At 41.4% G+C, this 20124-nt stretch overlaps 1 protein-coding gene across 1 annotated transcript; it reads left to right on the forward strand.

The window, feature by feature from the left end:
• The first annotated feature begins 2256 nt into the window (after positions 1 to 2256).
• On the forward strand, positions 2257 to 18855 carry LOC141807458 (cysteine-rich secretory protein LCCL domain-containing 1-like). Its single transcript, XM_074693495.1, has 15 exons — positions 2257 to 2517; positions 3046 to 3407; positions 9722 to 9840; positions 12506 to 12638; positions 12757 to 12872; positions 12958 to 13058; positions 13150 to 13341; positions 14031 to 14091; positions 14176 to 14242; positions 15069 to 15199; positions 15335 to 15378; positions 15498 to 15570; positions 15658 to 15733; positions 15851 to 15984; positions 17952 to 18855. Exons 2-15 carry the CDS (start codon positions 3147 to 3149, stop codon positions 18001 to 18003), a joined length of 1560 nt encoding a protein of 519 aa, XP_074549596.1. The 5' UTR covers positions 2257 to 2517; positions 3046 to 3146; the 3' UTR covers positions 18004 to 18855.
• The last annotated feature ends 1269 nt before the right edge of the window (positions 18856 to 20124 follow it).

Raw genomic sequence — 20124 nt, forward strand, 5'->3', positions numbered from 1 at the left:
AACTGTTATTTGTTAATGAGATGGCTAAAACTGTGCTCGGGCTCCACCTCTTTGCCTACATCTTTGTTAACCAAAGTAAGATTGAGTCAATATTCTGATATGGCGACCTCCACCTTTGAATACTAAGACACAGTGGGGTGCATGGATTTTTTGATGGGCAACAGCGAAAAGATTTAATAAAAAGGCACATGTAGCGTATTTTTTGCCACTGTACAGGGCACTTGGTTCAGCATGTTTTTCAAGGTCACTTTAGCGCACATTTTTGACACCCAAGAGGACAGTTTATCATGTTTTATCTAGACAAAGGAGTAGTATAGTGTATTTGCCAACCAGAAGGGCACCTAAGCATGCATTATGGCACTGTGGCGCATTTTTTAAAGATTGGGCAACAAGAGGGGCAACCTTCCCCCAGGACACACCACTGCTAAAATGCCTCTTCAAACCAATGAATGACCTCACATAGATGACATACATGCTTTCAGAGTTTATAACCACATTGTGCTGTGACATTACAATCCCTGTGCTGTTTCAAATCAAGAGTTGTACTCCTCTGCTGCCACCTGCTGGATGGTGGTGTGTTTCTGTTACAGTTTGCATCACTGGACTAACCCATCCATCCATTTTTTATACCGCTTATCCTGTTCAGGGTCGTGGGTGGCTGGAGCGTATCCCAGCTTTCATTGGGGGAGAGGCGGGGTACACCCTGGACTGGTCGCCAGTCAATCGCAGGGCTGACACATAGACAGGCAACCATTCACGCACACACTCACACCAACGGACAATATAGAATGATCAATTAACCTAGTGAGCATGTTTTTGGACTGTGGGAGGAAGCCAGAGTACCCAGAGAGAACCCACTCATGCATGGGGAAAAAATGTAAACTCCACACAGACAAGGCCTACCGGCCAGATTGGAAATTTAAACCGATGACCTTCTTATTGTGAGGTCGCAGCACTAACCGTTGCGCCACCGTGCAGCCCCTCACTGGACTAACATGAAGTAGCATATACTTCTCTTTGACCTGCATTTTTAAGTGGTATATGAAACATATTCAAGATGTAGGTAATCAAGCTTCAGAACTGAGACTTGTACTCTTTTTAGTTTTCAATAACTTTATTGTCTTCACTTGGGTAGGATTTTTAGTGATGGCTTATTCTCCACCATTGATCAAGGCTGCTTACATGGTAACCATCAAAGATCAATAACATCTCCTGTCCATGCCACTCATTCATCTTGTAAGAGCTATTTAGAAGTGAAATATGTCTAATGAATCATAGTTCCCCAGTATATCTGAGTGTCAGAGGCCAGAGCTGTCCATTCACACCCTGACTCCCCGAGTGAGCAAGGGCTTTGTGCCAAATGTACAACAAAATAAAAACACCAGGGAGTCATGGAAACAAGAGGATTTACTAAAAAAGAGAAACGGTAATTTTACTCCCAGCACATGGTCGGTTTGGCCAGTGTTCAGTTTATTATGTTTGTCAGGTAGAATATAAGACGATTGTGTCTCCTCCTGTGGAAAGTAAGTCTGTACAGGGGGCAAACACACACACACACACACACACACACACACACACACTGTCAGGTCTGGTGATCAGCTACTGTTTCCACCAGTGAAAATGACCAGATGACAAAGACAAACCTTGCCTGTTTTCTGTGGAGGAATGTGTTGGAGAAATGGTGAATGACAAGTTCAGGGGATGGAGTTAACAGAGAGTTGGTTTGTGTTTTGAGCCCCCCAGGGGAGTCACCTGTGTACAGTTACTGAGGAGATGAGGCCATAAAGGTTTCCTGAACCCAAGCTGGAGGAAGATCTGGTTTGAATTGATGTGTTTTTAGACTGGAGCCAGTTAGCTGGTACAATTAGAAAGGAGAAGTCAGTGAAAAGACCATGTTTCTTAGGGAGAAATGGAAGTCATGAGAGTACTGAGGCATTGTTATACTTGACAGTTTAAATATAATGTCCCCTTTTGAGATTAGAGGCATGGGGAAAAGTAAATAAAACATTTACCTAAATTGCCAAATTATAGAGTTTACTGTATTTTCTGAGGGATACCAACTTTTGGTGGCTTTACTTACTCAGCAGAAATTACAGAAAAGAGGAGAAAAAAAATCAGCGTTGACTACACACGCGCAACCCAGCACGCGGACAGAGGTCTTGGCATGCACGAGAGGGCCGAGCCCAGGCTTGGTGAGGGGCGTGGTCAGGGGCGGCACTCCGCAGGAGCAGCAAAGTTGGGGATAAAATGTGAATAAGTGATGCTTTAGCGGCTTTAGAGCGAAAATCCCGAATGAAGACAGACACTCTCTCTTTCTTGAGGAGACCGGAGTGAAGACAGCGAGTCACGTCTCTGATTTATGTCACAAGGCAGAAAGTCAGCACCGCTCCACCTGAAACTTACTTTGAAGGCGGATTTCTTTCTTTTTTCCCCCCTCTCCTTGTTGCTGCGGAAGTTTTCACAGACACATCTCTCTGTGGGATCTCTAACATTGGGCTGCATTCCAATTCATTAAAGGTAAATTATAACCAGTGTCTTCATAAATCTCAGCACTCCGTTTCTGCTTCAATATGCATTACTCTTCCCATTTTCCATTAGGTGTTGGCACGTTTAATTAGCCTGTGTCAGCATTGAAGCATGCATTCCAAAAAGTTGAACTGACGCCTTAATGTTACGTAAACAAACAGTGCTGTGCATGCTCAGCTACAATATGCACAGTTTTGTCTTTTACTACATGAATGACAGCTGTAATCAGTGTACTTTAGATGATATGCTCTAACTGGGCTGCTCTTCTTCTTTATGTGGAAAAATTATATAGAATTTTAAAGGATGTTAAGCTCTTGTTAGGATTTCTTATGTGCACACTTTTACAAGTTATCCTCATTTGATGCTTCAGCCCAGTGAACCCTCGAGGTCACCTGTGGCCAACTGTCTGCAATCCTACGCGCTGCTCTCCCCAAGTTCAATATTGACTCAAGTCATTCAGCAAATTTGATACAGAATTCCAATAATCCTGTTTTTCTCTTCTCGTGCCTCCTTTACCAGCGCTGTTTGAATAAGAAAACGAGTGTCTGTTAGTCCTGGTCCTGCTCCCAGTTTGAACCCCTTAAGAGGATCCCCATCATCAGAACTTTCAAGCGCTGAGGATGAAGCACATGAACCTGACCCTGCTGAGGGGTGTGTCCCTGCTTCTGCTGCTCCGCACGGCCATCTCCATGGTGCTGCTTCCGAACTCCACAGACCTGGAGCAAATGCTGGAAAAGTATCACGACGAAAAAGGGGATTGGTGGAAGGCCAAGCAGAGGGGGAAGAGGGCTATTACGGACAGTGACGCTCAGCTCATCCTGGATCTACACAATAAGCTTCGAGGCCAGGTTTACCCGCCGGCATCTAACATGGAGTATATGGTAGGTGGATGGAGGGCTCGGTTTCTGCTCCCTAAAATGCTTTGACCTGGGTTTGACCCTGCTGAGAGTTTTGTACACTTGTCGACCTTGTAGCTTAGTAAACTGACCCAGTCACCAGACCAACTGGCACTTGTCCCACTTGGCTCACACACACACACACAGCAAGCATGCATATAAGCGCCTTCACACACAGCCTACCAGTGAACTCACACACGCACATACAAATCTACACCCATGTGACACGGGGTTGTTTTGCCAGGAGTGAAGAATTCCACCACCTCGGCCAATGATCACATTACTACTGCTTTCTTCTACCCTTGCTAAGAGATTTGTTTGACTTTATCCTTCGGCCATCATGTGTGTGTACAACGCCAGATCACTTTTCACCATGCAATTAGATTCAGAGCACGGCACCAGGGTCTGTTTTACCAGCTGCCCCCCTCAAACACACACACACACACACACACACACACACACACACACACCACACCTTCAGAAATTCTGTGTTTTGCAGATCTGGATTTCCTCCAAACACACAACATGTGTAGTTACTGCTTGACCGCCTCAGTGTGTTGCCACCAACAGCACTAAGGAGGTTAGAAATCAATACAGTGTGCATGAGGTAATGAGGTTTTATCGTCTTTCATCTCTGCTTAAAGAGCTGCCGAACAAAAGGCAGCGTTATTCCATGTTAGAAGGCAAATAAACAGTTCCTGCTGGGGGCAATTGCTGGACTATGTAATTGTATAATTGAGAGCTTGGAGTGTGTGTGTGTGTGTGTGTGTGTGTGTGTGTGTGTGTGTGTGTGTGTGTGTGTGTGTGTGTGTGTGTGTGTGTGTGTGTGTGTGTGTGTGTGTGTGTGTGTGTGTGTGTGTGTAAAAGCTCCGCTCTGCCTGGCAGGCTTCTGGCTGAGGCACACTCTAGTGGAGAAATGCTGAGCCAGCAGTAGCAGCAGCAGTGCACAGCTCTCTCTTTCTACTGTCTCCTGTTACAGTGGAGCTGCTTTTATTTAGCTGCAGGGGCACCCAGGGGTGAAAAATGGAGAGGTATGCAACAAGAGAAGGTAACGGGAGGGAAAGAGGGTGAAATGAAACTAGTTAAGAAATAAAATTAAAGGTGCAAGGATGATAAAGAAGGTTTGTGCATAGAGTAGAGAAGCAGATCAAAAGAGGTGTTGAGAAAAATTGAAAAGAGGAGGTGGAGGTAAGACAGAATTAGAGAAAGGGGGAAAACATATTTATACAGTGTGAATACAAAGTTGCAGATCTGAAAAATGTCAGTACTTCATGTGAAAACTGTTAGCTAGCATGCAACGTGGATCCTCAGTGATATTCTGCGCTTTATTTTGAAAGGGCTCTGTATATCTCAGACTTTTTCCCCCCTGCCTGCATTGAATTGCTGTCACCTTTCAGAAACCTCACAGCTTCAGTGTACTGGAAGACTTCATAGACATGCTCCCTTGCTTTTCTACACACTCATGAATCCAGACACACACACACACGCACAAATACCCCACGTGCCCACGCACACAGCTATTTGCCCATCAGCTCCGTTAATGTGTGCCATTGTGTTAAATCACAACCCTGTTGACCCTCTGTGGCAATCATAAGAGACTTCAAGATAACATCACTTCAAATCCCCCCTCCTCTGCCTTCATCTGTTTCCTTTCCTTGCCTCCTAACTCTTTCTCTTCTCTCTCTGCCTCCCTCTTCTTATCCCTGTGGCTCCGTTCCCATTCTGTCATTATCCAGCACAGAGGCCCCACAAAATTCCCTGGATAAGCGTTCACACTCTGTAGCGATCCACAAAATCTTCAATACACCTTCAGTACAGGGGGTACAGAGCTTCTGCCTCTCACTCACATGTTGACCCACAGGTATAAACAGAGAAGTGTCAGTGTTTGAAGCCCTGCAAGACAAACAGACGGCGTCTTGGGAGAAAGTTCCCACCTGCCTTGATGTTGAACTTGGCTTCGGGTGGGCTGCGACTCAATGCTGAGGTGGTGATGGTAATAAATATATAAGATAAGGCTATATTCACATTATTCCATTTTGAATGAAGGGTCTGAATTGTGCTCTGAGTGCAGCACATTTTTTATTGTTGCTATCCAGAAGGACAACCATCAATGAGTAGAATAATACATTTAGTTTTATTTAACACCCAGTTTACCCAGTTATAAACTCTTGATAAGGATATAAAAATGCAATTTAGACTCCTTCGTAATAAATATCCTGTTTGGATTGATAAAACTGCCATACACGTGAATTAACAGAGTGATTATTCATGGCAAAAAGAAGTCCAGCAAAATTTCTGCAGCTTCCCCTGGATTGAACTTCAGAGTCAGTAAGCCAAGCACACCAAGATAACCTCCAAAAGGAAAGTACATTTAAAGAGCAGCAGCCAAATACCTGGGGATGAAAAATATTGGTCCTCCAAAATCACTTACAGTAGCTTCTGACAGAGCTCTGAATCCAAGGCTACGCTTCAGCGAGGCCCAGAAGGGAATGCTATCCAAAAATAGCAAAAATGCCACCCAAATGTCACAAACCTGGACTCTCTCCAGGCCTCACCTGCACTGCCTGTATGTTCTCCAAGAATATTACCAACAGGAGAGGCAACAAGGTGTACCCTTGAGGGAGTCCTGTGCCCGCATAAGAAACTGCTTGATGTCATGCCAAGAATGTAAACAGGTCTTGCTCTAAATGTTATTATAATGAATGGCTTGCTATCAGAACCTGACTGAAACACGGCCACAAAAGACATTTAAAAAAAACGTAACTTTCCAGGTATCCAACAAATATAACACAGAACACCACTCTTCAACTCAAGGCTTCAGTCTTTGTCCTCTCTTCTTGTCAGAGGCACTTTTGGTCCCATATGTAAAGAGCAAGTCTAAATCTTAAAGGTCTGGATCATTTCACATTAGGAATGTCTATCGTATAGTTCTTTAAAGCCCTAAATTTCCCTCCTTTTTTGAATTAGAAACACCTTTTAGGGACAATTCAAAGGTAAGGCCTGCAGGAATTTCCTGAAAATCAAAACATCAGCTCTAACAGCAATAATCCTGCTCAATCATCACTTATGGGCCTCTATACATGTATCTCAGTATCTGTGTCTGCCTCAAACGCTCTCCTCAGCCCGTATGTTGATGTTTTGGTTTTATAAAGACATTTCTGGGCAGGGAGTAAGCATGGTTACATCAGCCAATCACAGTTACACAGCACGCCTAGCACACAAGTGACTTAGAGTGTTGATTAGCAAGTGGAAGAAGCTATCAAGAGCAGCTATGGTACTAGATGTAGCACAGAGAAAGAAAGACACAATCAAAGTGAAATAAAACACCAAGTAGACAAAGCTTTTTACTGATCAAGGGTGAAACTTGGCTTGACTTTCACTTGCTTTGGGCACTTGGAAAACAGTTCTGGACAAACTAGGTGACGCAAGTTGGCTTTCTTCTGAGCAGAAATGTGTCAAATACCCATGATTAGCTTTTTCTAACCTGCCAAGTCAGGTGCATAGCCTTCTTGTCTCTCCCATGTAAAAACGCAATGCTACAGGTGGTTGCTGGGCTACCGAGAGTGTTCACGTAGTCACAGTCGGAGGCAATGGGTGTGCTTTGACACTGGTACTGAGTCCAAGAGCAGGAGCCTAGTTTAATTGTTGTGTGTACTGACAAGTAATGAAAATTCAGCGTCAGCATCTCTAGACACTGCTTTAATAATCTATCAATGAAGGCCAGACAACAGCAAATGTTTGCTTAAAGCCACTTACTTACTAATACTACTGATAGCCAGAAGGTGTCTTGGAGTTCAAATCATCCTATCAAGAGCAATATGACATGATTAGATACAAGCAAGCAGTTAGCTAAGAGTCACGTGGTTGAATATAGGCTTTAGCTGGAGTTAGCAATAGCTTGCAGACTAAAAAACAATGTGTCACCTCTGCGTGTCTTCATTCTCACACCATCTTTGTCTCTTCTTCTATCAGGTGTCTCATTTACCTTAAATCCTTATTTTCAGAATCTCTTTCACCAGTTCCCATAAATGTCTCTCCTGCTTTTTCAATATTTCTCTGCAAGCACCATTGATTATGAGCAGGAAACCCAAACTTGCTAAGGAAGTACCCCTGAGGAATGTAACCAGATGGACCAAGGAAGAGAGAAAGAGAGTGAGAGAAATCTGTGTGTAAATGAAGTGTTAAGCGAAATACACAATGCTGTTTGCACAGTGCTGAAAGACTTAAGCAGGGAAGGTGTTTTTCTTTACGGGGCCCCAGTAGAAGTAGAGCCTGGGTGGGTGGGTGGTGGGGACCTTGGTTACAAGGCCTCCCCTGCTGGGATAACTGTGCAAACAACAGCAGGTTTGACAAGGCGGCTGCTCTCTGTAACAGATTCAACATCTGAGAAATATGTGCTTGAGTCGACACTTCCTGAGCCTGCGTTTTCCGTTAAAGCTTAAAGACTTCAGATGGTTACTTTTTTGCATTTTTTATGAGTTACTTCAGGAGCATCACAAATCACATCTTTTTTAATGGAAACAATGATCACCCAAATTCCCCTCTAGACACTTGAGCTTGGGTTTTGTTCTTCTAACTTTGGAAATCCTTCATAGTTGTGGCCTCAGCTAAATGTTTTCCAACCAATAACCATCCATTAATGGCCAAAAACACTGTGTTGACCTCGTTTAACTGCTGAGCGTCTTACGTGCTGTGGTTTGCAGATCATTTGGCAGTTACCCCAGCTCAATGCAATGTGTTTCAGTCTGCTTATCAGTGCACACATTGATTCGTGCAAGGAGGTCACTTGTCAAGAAAATCGAAGGGGAAAATGACTTGGATGGAAGTCAAGGTTATAACCAAACTGCTTGCTCCTGCATTCCTTCACCACTGAGGCTGAAATTTCCTCAATGTTTCTGTTTCAGCATCATAGGGATAACCGCGGATTACAAAACAGATACACCAATACTGACTTACAGAGGCCAACAGAGGTAACTCTCTGCAGGGGTAGAGTTTCAGGTAAACAAATTTGCTGCTTCCTGTTTTAGCCTAAGCTCTGTCAGTCATCATTTGGCCTTATTGTGCAAGACAGACCACAGGCAACTCCATATGAGGCTGGTGTAACCCTGATATGCTTCCTTTGTTGCAGGTGAAGAGATGAATGATGAATGTACCCCATACCTCATGTGGTTGATTTGTTTTCTGAGCTAGCCGTGTGAGATTTTTACAAGGATTGTGTCGAAATCTGACGCAAAACACAAGGCAGTCATGGCAGAATCAGCCAGTACTGCCTCGTTGTTTTAGACAAATAGGCCTACCACGCTGTAATAGCTAACAAGATTCCCAGAAAGAGCTGAAGTTAATTTGCAGAGCTGCCAGACATCCTGTTGTTAGGTAGGTGTGTGTTTTGGGAGTAATGCAGAGAACAGCAGTTGTTTCTGGTGGGACTGGTGGGTGACAGATGACAGAGGAGAGGGAGGAGGCGTTGGTGGAAGTGGGCTAGTTACTGTGGATTCTGTCATTGGAGGAGATTTCAGTAAATGGTAAGCCATGAGTTCCAGGTTTCAAAGTACAAAACATGAGAACTTTTGATGCCTCAGCTGGTGTGTTAACACACATGCTTAAACACACATTCATGCACACATTCAACTAATTGACTCCCTTGCAGAGACCTGTTACATTACACTAAAGGTGAAAGCAAAGGTGTGCAATTAGGAGCATATATAGTGTCCTTTGGAAGACTTACAGCTGGTGTTATTCTTACATTTTTTTATGGCAGAATGTAGGTCAGCAGAGAGGAAGGACACTTTGCATTCCCAGAAAACCCCAGAAAAGGAATATGATCTCTTAGTATCCAACCAGAGCCCAACTTAAACTGCCAGTGCAATTCAGAGAGGTAACAAAAGCTTGCACCCAGACATCTCACCAAAGACATATGGAAGGTATTACTTAAAGGGGGAAAAAAAAGGCCTAGCATTTTTTAAATAACACCCAATCCTATGGGAAAATCCATCTGGGGGGAATCAGCTGAGAAGAGAGGAAAAGACATCCTTATAAAGGAGCAGCAGCAGATCAGCATAGTTTTTAAATGAGTACCTTTTCCTAAACATAACAGCTGTAATTCACAGCAGCGATCAGAGCTCATGATAAGTAATCCATGTTCAGTCTGTGTTTTAATATCCCCTCTCTTCACATTATTGGAAACCTTGGCTGTGTTATCTACTAGAAGCATTGGCAGCTTTGGTTTCTTTCTTAACACTTTTTACAATATATATGGTCCAAACAACAACTTTTATCTTACCATCATGTTTTTCCCACAGGTGTGGGACACAGAGCTGGAGCGTACAGCCGAGGAGTGGGCAGAGACGTGTCTGTGGGAGCACGGTCCTGCTGGTCTGCTACCTCAGATAGGCCAGAACCTGGGAGCTCACTGGGGAAGGTATAAGAAAAATTACCATGTGATAAATAATTTGCAAATATCTAACTCCAGTTTGATTTAAATTTAAGGTGGTGAAAATATTTTCCACAGCCCTCATACATTACCTGAAAACAGCAGTGCTCGAAATACGAGAACTCTTGTTCCACATCTAATCATATCTCTCCACACCCAAGATGTCTGCTTGACTCTAATCAGATTAACGAGCAACACCTGGTGCCAAATCAGTGTCAGCCCCTGCTGCTGCAATTTATTTACCAATGCTCGGTTGCCAAATGTGAGCTGAATGACGGTTCTGACAGATATATAAATATTCTACAGTTTGCAGCGGACGTTAATTATACGCTAATGGTAACTTAGTGATTTTCTCTATTAAGCAGAGTATAGTGTTAGATACTCTGTGTTTGTTCTATCTGACATAAACAAAAGATTTCTATGTTGGGCAAGTAAGTGCGCTGTAAGAGAATTTGTCTCTGTGTCACTCACAGACTGAGAATATGGTACGTTACCCATTAGCCAGGTAAATTTGTGAAAACATATCGATACAGAAATATATAAGGATACTTTGACCTCCGATAAAATAATGATATTTCAACTCTTAATATTGATGTTTTTGTAGAAATGGAACTACAATATGACTTCCACAACTACACTGCGGTGGAAGGCGCCAAGGAGCTACTCCACTGTATGTTGCCAATAGACTGTATAATAAATATAATCTCAAAGTATATTCAAAATGTTTTTTTCTAAACTTGATAATATTGGTTTTTGTTACACTGAGAAAGTCAGTCTACTGTAGACATCAATGTTTTACTTTCTCCTTTTAATTTTGAGTAATGTTTTATGATTTACATAAACATCATCTCTAGTATTTCCTCAGTTAACTGTGCAGAATATCGCGACATAACACAATGTTGTGATAATGTTATACATCGAGAAACTACTGTACCGTGACCCAAGTATTGTGATGTGTATGTTTTTGTGAGGTTCTTGCTGATTCACCCCGATAATCAGGTAATGCAGGAGTGCCTTGAACCTGCATTCTTTATAATGCCAGGCATTTGAAACCTAATATGGAAACAAGCCTTCTTCTGTTTTGATTTATTATCCCAATACTAAAACTTTTTCTTCAAACAGTACACTGCTCATTTTTTAATGCCCAATTCAGAATAATGTTAGGTGTGGTTTGCTTTAAGGCAGGGCTTTATGTGATTGACATGAAACTACCACCATGAGGTTTCAATTTTCTCTGTTTTTTCTCCACATGTGGTCACTCCAGGCTCTTAAAACATCAGACTTAAGATTTTCAAAAGGCAAAAAGGTATATTAACTAAATGCAAATGTAAACAAGAACAGATGAAAAATGGCATCTCGTGGTGCAACACAGTTTTACTTGATTTTTATCTAAAAATAAAGTAAGCTAAACATCTAACAGCTTATCCGGATCAATGTGTAACCAGCACAGATGTCAGGTCGTTAACCTGCAAGAAGGAAGGCTGAGGATGCTAACTCTGCTTATGCTAGTCTTACTTGGTAAACCAGTTTTAAATGACCTGCAGACTTTATGACCCTGTGTTTAGCAACAAAAATGTCCTAAGTTTAAACCGTTGCATACATGTTTTCTTACCTTTAGAGGTAGGGTCTTCACAAATTTTTGTTACTGGTTAGTTAACACAAAGTTAAAACTGGGCTCATCCTTCTCTTTGGTTCAGTGCCAGCAGCAGCGCACTCTAACAGTCTCTGACCGAAGCTACATGAACACACTCGCTAGCCTAGCAACCACCTGCAGCATCCCATTTCTGCCCCGAGAGCCGTATACCTGACTTGGCACGTTAGCACAAGCTAATCACAGATATTTGACACATACCTGCTCAGAGGAAAGCCAACTTTGTCCCATCCCACTCTCCATGCCAATGAAAGTCGAGCCAGGCTTCACCCTTGTTTAGTAAAAAGCTTTATCTGCTTGTTGTTTCGTTTCACTTTGGTTGTGGTTTTCTTTCTCTGTGCTACATTCACTATCGTAGCCACTCAGGATAGCTTCATCCATTTGCTAACACGCAAAGTTACTTGCACACTGTGATTGACTGATGTACCACGCTTACTCTCAGCCCAGAAACGTCCCGACCTAAACATGAACATTCAGGCAGAGGAGATGGTTTGAGGCAGTCACAGACACTGGTACACATAGAGGCCCAGAAGTGATGATTGAGCTGGATTATTCCTGTAAAAGTTGACAATTTATATTTTTAAACCTACCTTCAAACTAATTTGCTTTGCCCAAATTTAAATTTTCATCCAAACAATTACAAAATCTGTCCATTTTGGAGCATCTCCTATCTGTACAGTGATGTAAGGCCAAATGTTGTTTTTTTAATCTCCTATTTGTCCAAAACATTCCTGTGACCTTCTTTTAAACTTTCTAATCTTGACAAGGGTAAGACTAGAGCTGTTTTGCACTAATAAAACCACAGTTATTTAAATAAATTCCAAGGCTTAAAGGTCACCCACTGTATGGGCATCATTTTATGCAGATCGGTTTTTGAAAGAGTTCTCGCAGGAAGCAGAGAATAGCTTTGCATAATACCAACTCCTACACCAGCGCACACAAGGCAAAAGATTTGTTGTTTGGAACAGTTTTCATTCCAGGTATGCTTACTCATCTCTCCAGGTATCGGCCTCCTACGTTCCATGTGCAGGCCTGGTACGATGAAGTGAAAGACTTCTCCTTCCCTTATCCTCAGGAGTGTAACCCCTACTGCCCCTACAGATGCTCTGGCCCTGTTTGCACTCATTATACACAGGTAGCTGGCTTTGAATCATACAAATTCATCAGGGGGGTTTGAGATGTAAAGTTTATCTTTGATTGATTTTATATTTTATCATCCCCTGCTCATGGTCTGTGTTGTTACTCTTTTCTAGCTGGTTTGGGCCACCAGCAGCCGGATCGGCTGTGCAGTCAACTTGTGTTACAACATGAATGTGTGGGGGCAGATTTGGGCCAAAGCAGTCTATCTAGTCTGCAACTACTCACCCAAGTAAGCAGAAAACCATACCGTGTATTTCTGATGTGTTTGTAATTTATGTCTTCAATAAACCTTGGCTGTTATTTGTACTGAACAGGGGAAACTGGTGGGGCTATGCGCCTTACAAACACGGGACCCCCTGCTCTGCCTGCCCTCCCAGCTACGGAGGAGGATGCAAGGACAACCTCTGCTACAAAGGTACGTGTGGAGAGAAAAGAAAGATAGGCAGAGCAAGAAAGCCTGAAGAATAAATTTCCCTCCTACATTCTTTGCCTGATTTTACCTGAAGATGACAGCTCCTACCCTCGGAGAGAGGAAACGGAAGAAAACAACTTCATCGAGCCGGAGGCCCCACGCACTCCACAGAAGCCTTGGTCGAGGGCCTCCAAGCCTGAGCCTCCCAGTCTCCCTGCTCCAGCCCCCACCCAGCCCCCCACAGAGGGCCTGCAGAAGAATGAGGTGGTCAACACACAGCAGATGTGTAAGCTGCTATTTAACTGTTTATTCGGGATCTAGTTTCTCCAAATGTAGGCTGAGGAGTGCAGGATCTAGCTTAAGGTTGAAAGGTGCACCAAGCACCATAAGTTGAGAAAAAAAGGACATTTGTTTTGAGAAATTTTCATTGAAAACCAGATAATTTGTGAAAAGCTGACTGCTCAGTGTTGAGCCAGCAATAATGGATAAAAAATGGGTCCCTGCCGGAAATGTTTTCTCTGCAATTTATCTTAAATTGCCTTGATGTTCTGTACCCTTTATCTGTCATCTCCCTGATTAACCCTGACAGTTTCTGAAGAGTTTGTAATATTGCAAGTCACTCTTTGCAGCAGGGAAGGGAGGTCTATTTTAGCACGATCCCCTGAGTGTGTGTTTGCTTTTGGCCGGCTGAGAGGGGTGAGGGGGGGCTCTCTGTGGTTTTTAAATGGCTTCCTCCCTGCAGTGCAAGGGGCCTGTGCTTGTAAGCTGAGATGCTTCCTCTAGTACTGCTGACCACCCTGAACCTTGTAGCAGGAATTCTCCGCTTTGGTTCCTGAAGCAGCGTGACAACAACAAGTCTTCTGGGTTTTCACTCAACTCAGGCTTTTAGCAACAAGTCACCTGCATCGGAGCTGCTGATTCCAGCATATTGGTTCCTGTGTGTGTGCTGAGAGGCTTGTATGTTTGTGTTTACAGCTCAGCTTGTGACCTGTGACACCAAGCTTCGTGATCAGTGTAAAGGAACGCCATGCAATAGGTACGGCTGAGAGCAGACAATAAAATCCACCTCACAAAACAAAGGGGAATTCATATTTCATGATCCTTTTTAATCATTTCCTAGATATGAGTGTCCTGCTGGGTGCCTTGATGCTACAGGGAAGGTAGTTGGAACAGTACACTATGAAATGGTGAGTTCAGAATCTCTAACAAGAAACCTGACTGCATTGAAACATTTGAGTGTCCAAGAGAATTTCTGAATCTTTTGGTAGAATATAGGAACACATTTTTTAATTAAAAAACAAACAAACAAACAAACAACAACAACAAAAAAACATTAAATTACTTCAAAAAATTCTAGATTGCAATTTTGGAAACTTTTTTTTTTCGATTTTTTTTTTTACTTTTTGCAACATGAAACCATTTTCAATGGACATTTCTCAAGTCTGACATGTATTTTAAATACCAAATTACATTATCTTCTATGTCAATGTTTTTTCCATAAACAAATTGAAAATAATTGATAGTTTTCAAAATTTCATGGGAAACCTTTCACAAATTTTGTAGGAAACTTTCAAAAACTTTCATATATCTTATGTGATGCATACATTTTTAAATTTGATGGATCTTGTGGAAAACTTATTCCAATTTTTGATAGAAAATTTTGACATTTTTATATATTCAAAATAAAAAGCTAGATTAAAAAATACTGTAATGATTGGATAATTTAATTATACTTTTTTTGTTAAATTTGGAGATTTTAAGGACAAAGTACATTAATTTTCAGCGGTATTAGGAAGACATTTTTTAAACTCTATGGAATGTCATTTAATTTTAATTTAAGGAATTTTCAGCAGAACTCTTTTGTGCCCCAATTTTACGTTTGTATTGCGTTTTGTTTAGGGCTTATGTTTATGTTTCTGCCAAGTTTATTTGGCAAAACAATGAACTGCTTCTTGCTTACAAGTGTTCGAAAAAGATATCACTGTTTTAAAAGATCACATTTTTATATTGCAGCAATCCAGTGTGTGCAGAGCTGGTCTCCACGCTGGTGTTATAGATAATGATGGAGGCTGGCTGGACGTAACAAGAGAAGGAAGAAAGGACTTTTTCATCAAATCCAACAAGAATGGCGTCCAGTCTCTAGGGTGAGTCAGTAATGTCTGAAACACTTTAACACAAGCTTTAATTGATGACATTTGACTAACATTAGCTTAACAGACTTTCTTTAAGCTAAATCGATGTGATCTGATGCTGGTGTTGTGTTGTTTTTCTTTTGACAGAAAGTATCAAAGTGCTAATTCCTTCACAGTTGCAAGAGTGGCAGGTTGGTACTGAAATAGTGTGGCACAAAAATTATAGCTATGTCACATTTATATTGAATTAGTTCTGCCAGCCCAGACAGCATCTGTGTTTGTTGACACTCACTATAATTATTTCTCGTAGTCAAAGCCATCACATGTGAAACCACAGTTGCACAGCTGTGTCCATATGAGAGGCCAGCAAAACATTGTCCAAGGTATGAATCTGACTTCTTGTGTCAAACTTCTACAAGTTTAATTGTAGCTTTGCAAACATACCAGATATTCTTCTGTGTGTTTTTCAGGCTTTACTGCCCAAGGAGCTGTTTAGAAGAGAATCCTCACATATCCAGAGTCATTGGTACCAGAATATACTCTGATGTAAGTTGCTTTTTTTTGTAAGTGTACTAAAACCCTTTAAATTCTGGGGAAATAAATGATTTTATTGGTATTTTTTAAGCATTTATTACATTTATTTCCCGCTTCTCCACTCTGCAGAAGTCTAGTATATGCCGAGCAGCGGTGCATGCTGGAGTAATCAGGAATGGCGTGGGCGGATACATCGATGTGATGCCAGTGGACAAGCGGAAACACTACATCGCCTCACACCAAAACGGCATTTCCTCTGAAAGGTATAAAATCCTCACTCTAAAAACTGCAAACCTGACCTAAGGTTCCAGGGGAAAAAAACAGTCTTTTGTATTTTTTGCTGGAAAAAAAAAAATCAACCTCACATCAACACAGAGACAGTTGCGTCCTAATTTTGTGGAAACAGCTTTACTCTGTCTATACTAAACCATGTACACACCAAGCCAAAAAAAAAAAACCTAACAAAACATACTTTTACTGCATTAAGAAGCATATTTACAGCCTGGTTCTAAAAACGTCTTGGGTCTGAAATGCCAATTTTTTCTCTGCAGTTTAGAAGATATTAGGATTGTTTAATTATCCAATCAGAGACACAGCTCATCTCACATGACTGACAGGTGCCCTATAGCGGTTAGAAAGGAAGCTCGAAGCCTGCGTCATATCAACTGCAGTTACGTCTGCAGATTGGCTTCACTGTTTGTTCACTGTTTCAGGAACAGATGGGTGATGTCGCAGTCTATGGATTCTTCAGTCTATGGACAAGCTTGGCTTTGACAACAATGCACATTGGCATGAAACACAATTTGGATCAATAGAACCATTTTTCAGATAGTTTGAGTTTCATTCAACTCTCACAGTTAGTGTGAATTACATCACTTCGCTGATGATGCAGTGTTTCTGCTTACTGTTAAATGTTTCATGTTAATCTTGTCATAAACTTAAATTTCTGATTAAAAAAAATCTTAAACAGGCTTAAATCAAGGTTATAGTCCCTTGATAAGTTGGAGGGAATAGTTTGGAATCTGAACCTTGTGAGCACATTTTGGGGTCATATGTAAACACAGGTTTTAAATATTGCTTGTAACCTTACATTCCATTAAAACGAATTATGCAATGCCGAAAAGTTTTTGAACACCGAAAATCGGTTAATAAGAGTTTAAGATATAGAACCAACACAAAATTTTTAGTAGAGCACTGCATTGTCAGTGTCGTGCTGTATTTTTTGCCAACTTTTTATATTCTGCCCCAGAAAAGAAGGGGATGGGATAGCAGGAAGGGGTACGACTCTGTTTGACGTCACCTACCAACACAGAAGAGGAAGGAAGAGATGTCTTTGGTTTGTACCGTAGCAGCTGGAATGTTAAGAAGCTTAAACCAGGCGAGAAAAACCAACCCAATTCAGGACTATTACAAAGTTTAAAATTAAGCTTTCTAGGAAACGTTATTGCCTTGCAAAATCAGCAGTATGACTTTGGAAACGTAAGAAAAAAATACCATAGGAATGAATTATTGAGCCATTTTACTGTCGTCAAAGAAAGGAGATGTGACTTCTTGTGGAAAGACTCAGCTGATGCTAACAAAGAGAGAATGTGTGTTAAATCCACGCTGCACTACTTTATGATGGCATTAAGGTTACACGCCTGTACATGCCTCTGTCAGTGACACACATTCTGTATGTTCTGCTCTAGTTTTTTAAATGTAGTATTGAACTTTGTATTGTTCCGTTGATAGAGTGGCTATTGTTAACTTGACCTGTGTAGAGGACAAATACACACACACACACACACACACACACACACACACACACACCAAGTAGTCTCCTTTCCTCTCTCCTTGCCTCTCTCCTCTACATTTATCTTTGTCACTCTGCTGAGATGCCTGACGTCTGTTAGTATCTACCAATCATTCATCTGTCTTCCTTAACTTCACAACATGTCTGTCTTTGTTGGATTAACACGTGAAGTCCCCTGTGTTTTCATAAAGATGGGCGGTTTATCTGTTCTCCCAGGGAGCCTCAACCTCTATCTGTTTGCACCTTATCTGTCATCAGAGTGTCAGACAGCACACTGACGCGGACATTTCTCCGTAGAAACCTGAAGTCTATCTGTTTGTGTGTGTATGTCATCTCCGGCTCCCTGCAAAAAAAAAAAGGCTGAGATGTGCTCTATAACTGACACATGCTGCACCCACCCAGACTGACTCTCTATCTTGTTTGTCTCTTTCCTTGCAGCCTCCAAAACCCTCCTGGAGGGAAGGCGTTCCGGGTGTTCGCTGTGATTTGAGTGTCCCTGAGGGCGGCTTCGCCAAACACAGAGCACACTTGGGCTGTTGAATAGGCGGTAATCAAGCCCTGTTGTCAAACTCAATGACTGAAATGTTTCTGGCTTTGCTACACTCCCAAGGTTAGAGGTTGTCTCCATGACAGCGAAACAAAAAACTTGACACATACACCAAAAGGGGATTTTAGTGCTCACTCACTTTGAGCTTTCATTTTACTGCATTTCTGTGGAAATTAAATGAAGTGTAAATATGTTGTTGTACATATTTGTTTATATTATAGCAAGTATTTGTTTCTGTGTCATTGTCTTGCCCTTTTAATCAGCTATTTTAAAGAAAACCCAGGTTATATCATTAAAATGGCACTTAAGCATGAATACTATTTTATTATATTAAGTCTGGCACATTTTTATTGGTGCTCTGAAGAGGGTTTCTTGTCATATTTTGTACTTTTGAAAAATAATTTGGGGACAAATTGTAATGCATCTATTTTTATATGATTACGCTTGATATCATTATGATTCATAAAGGATGCTGCTACGTTTTTTTTTGTATTGTTATTGTAATTGCTGGTCTGATGGGTTGTTTTTGCTCTGTAATTTTTCCAGATAATGTGGTTTAGTTAAAACTCCCTGCAGGTCGGGAAGTGCACTCATCGCTCAGAGTTGTCATTCTGTAAACAAAACCTATGTGCCCAGCCTCATCATGCATCACAGATTACTGGATGTTGCAACCTTAAAGATTGTTTTCAGGCGATCCATCTCTTTTTTACTTTGTCAAAAGATGAGTAACTCGGTGCAACAGTTTTGAGAGCAGTATTGTATTGAAATTTTTAATCAGCAAATGTATTTGTTCTTTTTACCAAATCTCAGCTTTGTCTATATTTGGGCAGTATGTTGTTTTGCCTCTTTCTGTCAGTGCATATTTTCCTACCTCAGGTTGTTAGGAAAAGTCCATTTTGCAATAAAACATTACAAAACCCACAGTCACTGCTTAGTTTTTAGTTTCCGGTGTGTTATGTATAAGGTGCTGCTGCATTTTAACATTTGATTCATATACAGCAAATTACTGCTTTGTTATTATTTAGTGATCGAGTAAATAAGAACCAAAATTCACTGGTTTGGAAGACAGCTCACATTTGAAACTAAAACACTGCACTGCAGAAACGCATTGCTTCTTGCAGTAGTTCCCAAAGTGGGGGTCCCAAAATGCCTTTGAAAATCAGAACTTATTAACAATGAGATAATTCATCGATCATGGTTTTGAAGGGGCTGTGAGGAGTTTCTAAATGACCTTGCAAAAGTCTTCCTTCTAGATACCTGCCTGCTCGTAATCCACACTTTCAAATGAGATTATCAGCACCAATATAGGTTTTTTCAAAATGCTACATCATAGCTTCCAGATCGGGTCGAACAGGACCAGGTTGAGAGGAGTGATAGCACACAGGCTAAAGGCTAAAAAGGGCTAAGCTGTTTGTGCTAATGTCCATTCCAACCCATATGCAGCAGTTATTCTGCAGTGGTCTGTTCAAACTTGAGAGCCTATCAATAAAATGAAGAGTGAGATTATGTTAGCTCTGCTTGGTGAAGTTGGAGTTGGTAAATGAGCATCAGTAGGACATAACCAGAATTGAGTTAAGTTACACTTAATGGACATGTCTTTGAGCACCAGGCTGCCAGTAGCGCTACATATAGCCAGCTACTAGACTACAGTACAAACTGACAATGTTTGCTTGATGTCACGTTTCAAACCATAGTGCTACATAACTGTACCGATTAATACCTTGCCTTGTTGTATCCGGTCATAAGTCGTCTTGAACAAAGAAAATTAGTTTGATCCCATTTCCATTTAATTCCAAAACAAATGCACACCTTGTTCAGAGTAACATTTCCATGACAGTGTGTGTGAGACTCCAGGCCAAAAGGTGGCGAAGCAGTCCAATTAAAACAGATCCTCCTAACAGCATCTTTTCTTTAAAAAAAACTTAGGGGCAAAAACATGATATAAAACGATGCAATTAGAAAAGGTTTAATCTGTTCTCCACATTTCTTTGTTGCCTCTGAGAGTACCAAGTCTGGATAACAACAGTATTCCTATGGCAGGGGGTTGCTGGTCTCAGGCACTGG

The sequence above is a fragment of the Halichoeres trimaculatus genome, unplaced genomic scaffold, assembly GCF_033239565.1.
Source record: "Halichoeres trimaculatus isolate MK-OKI-2021-1 unplaced genomic scaffold, fHalTri1.1 fHalTri1_scaffold_18, whole genome shotgun sequence".
In the NCBI taxonomy this organism is placed as follows: domain Eukaryota; kingdom Metazoa; phylum Chordata; class Actinopteri; order Labriformes; family Labridae; genus Halichoeres; species Halichoeres trimaculatus.